Below are 7,761 nucleotides of genomic sequence, written 5' to 3' on the forward strand. Positions count from 1 at the left end.
CGGTAAAAGAACTTAACACAGTATGAATATTGCACAAGAATCCCCCCGTCGCTTGCAGGAAATGTTGTGTCCTACCTTTGCTGCAGCCGGCCGGTTCCATGCAAACCTTTTTACGAGTTTGAAAGGCGATTGCTCAAGAGAGGGGTATGCATATGTATGTGAAACTTCAGTGTTGGTACATGATGGACCATCGTACACCACAAGTTTCATCAAACTCTTTCCTCGCTGTCCCCAACAACTGGTATTTCGAGAAGGATCCAGTCATACGCCTTGAGCAAGAGGCTGATAGTGTAATGGATATGTGGATATTTGGTAAAGGAGAGTGATTTCTCAATGATGGGGGTGTGTCCAGAGGGAGAGAGGAATATAAGAGGACATCGCATCCTAGAGGTCTTCACAGCATCTTGAATCTTGCCTGTTCTTCATCTTCATCTTCTTCACTTGTTGAGGTAAGCTCAAGAACATCCATTAAGTTTGTTTGCAATTATCTTTGGGTTGCCGTTCAAGTCATTTTCCAACTTATGGCGACCCTAAGGCAAGCCTATCATAGGGCTTTCATGGCAAGCGTCTTCAGATGGGGTTTGCCACTGCCATCCTCTGAGGCTGAGAGAGTGTGATTTGCCCAAACCGACCCAGTGGTTTCTATGGCTGAGCTGGGATTTGAACCCTGGAGTCCTAGTCCAATGTTCAAACCACTACGCTGGGGGTATATCTTTGGGTATAGGATGCTAAGTCTTTGGAAATGGGGGAACTATTAGCTGGTGAGTATTGTTACTTGAGCGAATGATTTCAGAAACTTTTGCATAGTTCTTCTAGAGGGGAAAAATAACTAGTGTAGCGTTAGGGGAACCCAACATTTCAATGGTTACACTACACTGAGATGGGACTTGATTCGGACACCTTCTGCAGGCAATGCAGGCACATGGCTACTGACTTTAAAAAGTGCAGGTGTAGCAATGTCAAATATATATATTTATATATATTCATTCATCCTTCCATATTTGTGGATTTGATATTGTGGATTTGATTATTCACGGATTTGATTAAGATGTTCTCTCTAGGAATATTTAGGTCCTCCAGTGCAACTCTATGGTCAACTTTAATTAAAGCTGCACTGAAAGACCTAGAGGTTCCTATAAAGAATACTTTACTAGCAGCTCCTCCAGTGCAGTTCTATGGTCAGTATCTGTCGGACATTGACTACAGAATTGCCTTGGAGGACCCAGAGATTCCTAGAGAGGTGTCTTCTCAGGTAAAAACAGGGTGGTTTTGTTATTTGTGGTTTTTCTATATTCATGGGGGTCTTGTGCCCCTAACCCTAGCAAACATGGAGGGACAAGTGTATCTCCAAAATCCATATTGTCGTGATATCTTTATTGTGTGCATGGGTATAGGTATGCACCTGCATGTCTCTCAGCTTCTTTGGAAGCCCTTAAATAGAGGTGGGATGGCAGTGGTTGAATTGGGCATTCCTCAATAGCAAGAGGTTGGACTGCATGGCCCTTGCCACCCATTCCAACCCCAAGGCTCTATGTGTCGAAGTCATCTGTTGCCTTATCGAGACTCCATGAACCTCCTGGAGTTTTCTTAGGATAGGAATACTCAAGATAGAAACATAGACATGGAAGAGGTCCCAAGGGTCATCCCTTATCATCTGAGAAAGCGTATGAATTTCAAGATGGCCTCAAGGACTCGTTTTGCACCACCTCCAGTTTCAAAAGAGACTGTCGGCCTTCAGTGAACATGTTTAGGGCTATATCTATAACTACAGATAGATGTATGTAGTTCAGATCTGATCTCAGAATCTGCCCTTGCAGAAGAGATGTTTTCTGGAAGTCTCCTCCCACGGAAATGGAGCTTGTTTTTGTAGGTCAACCACCAACTCAAGATGCCTCAGACCCAAATGGAAAGAGCTTTGGAGGACATCATCAACCAATTCCATGCATTTTCTGCACGCGTTGGGCATTTTGACACCCTCACCAAGAAGGAACTGTCTCAGCTGATTCACAAGGAGTTTCCCAACTGGTTGAAGGTAAGACTTCAAGACGACGATGAGGCAGGCTCATTCTCCAGAAGGAATTCCTTCCTTGAATGAGGTTCATTGACATATACACAGTGCCAATACTGGAGGAACCGTATGATGGGTGGAAAGTGGTGGACGGGTGGTACCAAAGGTAGCTTCCAGATGAGACTATGGACTATAAATCCCATACTATCTAAATATTGATTGTGTTGCTTGGGGATTATGGAAGCTATAGCCCAAAACCTTTGGAAAGTATCAAGTTCTTTACCTCATGCTGTGATCTGGAGCATATCTACAGTACAGTATAGTTTGAATCAACATGAATTCTTGGGGTACTATTAGAATGAATCCTGAGATTTGTAGTTTCATCAGATAACTGGAATCTCCACTAGAAGGCTATTGCCCATTCCTTATAGATTCCAAGGAATCCAGGTTTAATCCTCTTTCCCTCTCTGTTCAAAGTACCTTGGGATTTGTAGTTCAAGGGAGAGCACTAGTGCTCTCTAGCAGAGGTTCTGAAGTACCTTACCAATGAAGTTTGGTGGTGCTTTTTGGGGGGAGGCAGGAGGTATTCTTTTGGTTTTCATGCTTTGCTAATCTTTCTGTGTGGTGCGTTGCTATGCTCACATTTCCACCTGTAATTCTGGAATTTGTAGTTTGGTAAGGCACTTGAAATTTTCTACTCAATAGCTCTAGTCCACTTCCTTACATTAGAACAGTAGAAGCATTTAGCAGAGAATTTAATGTCTCTCACCAAACTGCAAATGCCATGCTTCCATGGGATGGAGCCATCGATGTTAAAGTGAGATCAAACTATTCTAACTGTATACAGTAGATATTTTCTTATACCGGAGTGCCTATAATTCCATCCTTGAAGCATTAAGGAGGTTCCATTTGGGTCCGGATGCAATCCTAAAACCCATAACATTTGACTTTTGTTGTTTTTAATTTCAAACAAGAGATAAATAAGAGTTTTTAATATATAATATTATTTTCATTATTTCCACAGGATCAAAAGAACCCCAAGGCAATTGAAGAATTGTTCAAGAAGCTGGACCAAAACAAGGATCAACAACTCTCCTTTGGAGAATTCATGGTCTACGTCTGCCAAGTGGCCATTGCTACTCATGAGCACATCCACCACGAACACCCCCACGACCACGACCACGACCACACACACGGCCACTAAGTGCCTTAAAGATGGCCAAGAAGTCTGGAGAAGCAACCGATCTTCTCTGATGGTCCCCGAAAAGGGCTGCTGAACAGCTTGTGAAAATAAAGTTAAAGTTCCAAAGATGGCTGTTGTGTTTTGCCTTTTTAAAAAGTCCTTGCTTTGGGAAGGTTTGGGCCTGGCCTGGAGAACACTGGCTCTGTATAAATGGGTCCTTTGCAGCACGTCCACAACATGTTAGGGTTGCCTCGGGGCGGCGTGTGCACACGCCCCGCAACCCTAGCACGTCGTCAGTGTGCCGCAGTTCCACAGCACTATTCAAATGGTATGCGCAATGATTATGTCGCAGCTGCACCACCTACAAATGGCGCTGCACAGCTGTGACGTAATGGAACTGTCTCTGGCACTTTGCGGCGCCACAAAAAGGAGCCGCTTTTTACAGCTCCTTCTTTGCTGGGCAGCTGCGCAGCACCGTTTGTAGGCAGTGGCGCTCCTGTGCAGCAAAGAGAGGCGCCAAGGAAGCGCCTCTTTTGGGTGGTTTGCTCCCTGCCACTATCACATGTCTTTTTTTAGGGCAGAGGCAGCACTTTGGGGTCGGCATATAGAGTACAATCTCATCTATCAAGGTGGGAATTGGGAATAGGCAGATACCCCAACAGTTTGTACATGCTGGAGGCCCTGAGACCATGTCCTACCTAGCCCTTTCAATGGTAGCCATTTCCCTGCTTTTGTGGCCCACCCCATTTCATCACATATAAGATACCACATATGTGCAATAAAACTGAAATACACATATAGGATGGGTGACACCTTGCTTGATGGCAGCAAATATAGAAGGGATCTAGGAGTCTTAGTGGCCACATTCTGAACGCGGGTCAGCCAATGTGATGCCGAAGCTAAGAAAGCCAATGCGACTCTAGGCTACATCAAACAAGAGTATGGTGTCTAGATGGAAGGAAGCAATAGTCCCCTATTCTGCTTTGGTAGAATTCAAAGACATAGCCGTGTTAGTCTGTAGAATCAGTATGTTGGGAAATCTTGTAGCACCTTTGAGACTCACTGAAAGAAAGAATCTGGCAGCATGAGCTTTCATAGATTTGAGTCTACTTCCTCAGATGCATCTGATGCATCTCAAGTGCATCTCAGGGAGAAGACTTAAGTCTACAAAAGCTCATGCTGCCAACTGCTTTCTTTCAGTTAGTCACGAAGATGCTAGAAGATCGCTCTACATTTCTATTCTGTTTTGGTAAGGCTTTACATGGAAAACTGTGTCTAGTTCTAGGCACCATAATTCAGGAATGATGTTGAGAAGCTGGAGCATATCCAGAGGAAGGTGACCAAAATGGCGAAAGGTCTGGAAACCATAAATCCCTATGAGGAGTGTCCAAGTATGTTTAGCCTGGAGAAAAGAAGTTTACAGGGTGACATGATAGCCATGTTTCAATACTTGAAGGGATTTCATATTGAGGATGGAGTCATATTGTTTTCTGCTGCTCTAAAGACTAGGACCTGGAGAAATGGATTCAAACTAAGGGAAAAAGAGATTCCACCTCAACATTAAGAAGAACTTCCTGACAGTAAGGGCTGTTTGACAGTGGAAGACACTCCCTCTCAGAGTGGAAGGATCTTCTTTGGAGGTTTCAAAACATAACCTGGATGACCATCTGTCCAGAGTGCTTTGATAGCATTTTCCTGCATGGCAGGGGCTTGGACTGGATGATTCTTGTGGTCTCTTTTATCTCTATGATCCCCTGATATATTCATTGTGTCTCACAGCATCAGCACTGAAGGCCACATGAAGGCCACATGGTAGGACAAGGCTAGAGAACTAGTGTATCTCCAGATATTGTTGGACTCCAATTCCCATTATACCCAGACAGCATAGCCAACAGTGAGAAATACACTGAGAATGGAAGTTCCTCCACATGTAGATTCTATGGTCCTCGTTGTAGGGGACTGTAGGTTCTCCACCACTGTTGTCCAGCATGCTAGATCAGGGATGGCCAACAATATCTTTCCAGATGCCATTGGACCACAACTTTCAGCAGTCCAAGCCAGGATAGTCACCGGTGAGGGATAATGGGAGCTTCAGTTCAAGAACATCTAGAGGGACACAGCAGGCAAGCTAGATTGCTAGACTCTGATATTGTTCATATAAGCCCTCAAGTCAATAATCCTGCCATAGAGTTTTCTTAGAAAGATTTAGTCAGAGGAGGATTGCCATTACCTTCATCTAAGGCTGAGAGGATGAGACTTGGCCAGGTTTATCCAGTGGGTTTCTGTGGCTCAGTGAGGATTTGAACCCTGGTTTCCTGGAGTCTATCCTTGTGCAGCACATAAACCGCTAAATCATGCTGGAGCTCAGGAATCTTGACAGACCCCAGGAAGAACAGAACCGACAGAAAGGGTTCTTGAGTTGCATTTGAAATTGGTATCTCTCTACACATTAATTCTTCTTTCATTCATGTTACACCGTTACCATGAGAAATTTGGTGAGTGAAGATAGCAAGAGGGTACAATACATATCCTGGACCTCTTATCACCTGGGAGAAATAACTGCTGGTGTTGTTTGCTGTCAAGTCATTCCTGGCTGATGGTGACCTTAGGGCAAACCTATCATGGGGTTTTCTTGGTAAGATTTGTTCAGAGGAGGTTGCTGTTGCCTTCTTCTGAGTCTGAGAGAATGTGACCTGCCCTGGTCTCCAGAGTCACAGTCTCATGACGAAGCCAGTGGAGCTTTGAAAGCTTGCAGACATGTATTTTGCACACTTTGGTTGGCCCAATAAAGCTCTCATTGTTTTGTGGATTTTGGATTCTGGAGATCAGGGTTCGAATCCTTGCTCAGCTGTGAAATCTGCTGGGTGATCTCTGGCAAGTCCCACTCTCTCAGCGTCAGAGGAAGGCACTGGCAAACCCACACTGAGCAAAACGTGCCATGATTAGTTTGCTGTAAGTCGGAAATGACTTGAAAGCACACCACCACAACACATTAGACAGATCCTTCAAGGTTTGAAGTAACATTCAAAGTTGATTTACAACTCCAGGGACATGAAAGCTACCAATACCCCTGCTCTGAATGCAGGGTTGGCGCCCAATGACTCTTGATCTTGGTGATATGATAGCCTTGTTTAGATATTTGAAGGGATGTCATATTGAGGAGGAAGCATGCTTGTTTTCTGCTGCTCCAGAGAATAGGACCTGGAACAATGGATGCAAGCTACAGGAAAAGAGAGTCCACCTCAACATTAGGAGGAACTTCCTGAGAGTAAGGGCTGTTTGACAGAGGAACACATTCCTTTCTCGGAGTGTAGTGGAGTCTCCTTCCTTGGAGGTTTTTAAACAGAGGCTTGATGGTAATCTGTTGGGGATGCTTTAATTGAGATTTCCTGCATGGCAGAATGGGGTTGGACTGGATGGCCCTTGTGGTCTCTTCCAACTCTACGATTCTATGATTCTATGATCTCAGCTAACGTGGAGATGATGACGGCCCAAGATCCATCCTTGGTGGCCTGATGTTTCTGAACCTCCCTCTTAATCCTGATCAGAGAGGTACAGAACCTTGCAACACTGCCAGAGGCTCGAGAAGATGAATTTTTCAATTTTAGCCGAGGATTTAACCTCCTGTTCACCTCCTGCTGAATGGGTTACTCAATTTCCCTGAGCTTTGAGGCTGATGTGACAGATACTGTTTGGCCTTTCCTGGAAGAAAGAGGCGAGGCTGTAGAACTTGAGTCGAAACAAGACTTCAGCATAGCTTAGAGAGAATGCTGTTTAACTAGGGATGCCTGAAGATCAATACCCCTTCATTTTCAGTCTGGTTGTGAAGGAGAACTTGTTAAACCAGATTGTCCTGCTGGGAATCATCCACATCTTCAAGGATGTCAAAGTGGAATAAACATATTTAAGCTTCGGGAAGGTGGGCTGTCAAAATGACCCACCTTCATTGGTAGGCACAGAAAATTGGGGGGCCTGTGTGGAGAACGTTGTGCCATGTCCTCAAAGGGAGGAGAAATTTGTTGGTGGTTCCTACAAGAGCCTGCTCAAATTGCTTGTTTAGACTACAACTCTCAGAACCCTCCGTACTACTACTAACAAATAACTTTAAGCTCAGGTTTCTTGTAAGGTTGCGGGGAGCTCATCCTTAGTACCGGAAACACGGTTGTCAAAACTGAAAACAAAACAAAACAAGAAGATGCCAGAAATCTGATTCTGGTTTGGAATAATGAGCACTGTCATGTCAAATGGTATGGAAAGAAGTGAAGGGTTACTTAGTTATAGTTGCTGTTGTGTGCCTTCAAGTCGTTTCCAACCCTAAGGTAGCCTTATCATGGGGTTTTCTTGGCAAGATTTGTTCAGGGGAGGTTTGCCCTTCCCTTCCCAGAGGCTGAGAGCATATGAGTTGCCTAAAAATCACCCTGTGGGTTTCATGGCCAATCTGGGAATCAAACTCTGGTCTCCAGAGTGATAGTCCACCACCTACCTAAATCAGATCCAGTCTTTAAGGAGTCAATGTTTTCATTTTTAGCTTGGATGTTCCAGGGAGTATGGAGAGACTGAGAGGCGCAAA

General features: G+C 44.5%; 1 protein-coding gene across 1 annotated transcript; it reads left to right on the plus strand.

Moving 5' to 3' along the window:
• Positions 1-298: 298 nt before the first annotated feature.
• Positions 299-3,319, plus strand: LOC121915079 (protein S100-A12-like). Its single transcript, XM_042438932.1, has 3 exons — positions 299-449; positions 1,871-2,032; positions 3,033-3,319. The coding sequence occupies exons 2-3, from the start codon at positions 1,889-1,891 to the stop codon at positions 3,210-3,212; spliced, it is 324 nt and encodes a 107-aa protein (XP_042294866.1). The 5' UTR covers positions 299-449; positions 1,871-1,888; the 3' UTR covers positions 3,213-3,319.
• Positions 3,320-7,761: the final 4,442 nt, after the last annotated feature.

This window comes from Sceloporus undulatus, chromosome 9 (genome assembly GCF_019175285.1).
Source record: "Sceloporus undulatus isolate JIND9_A2432 ecotype Alabama chromosome 9, SceUnd_v1.1, whole genome shotgun sequence".
Taxonomy (NCBI): Eukaryota; Metazoa; Chordata; class Lepidosauria; order Squamata; family Phrynosomatidae; genus Sceloporus; species Sceloporus undulatus.

What these genes read in the sequence shown, in the direction of transcription:
- LOC121915079 (XM_042438932.1), top strand. Translation starts at nt 1,889, where the DNA reads ATGCCTCAGACCCAAATGGAAAGAGCTTTGGAGGACATCATCAACCAA. An exon ending in AGTTTCCCAACTGGTTGAAG is followed by an intron (nt 2,033 to 3,032) that starts GTAAGACTTCAA and finishes TTATTTCCACAG; the next exon opens with GATCAAAAGAACCCCAAGGC.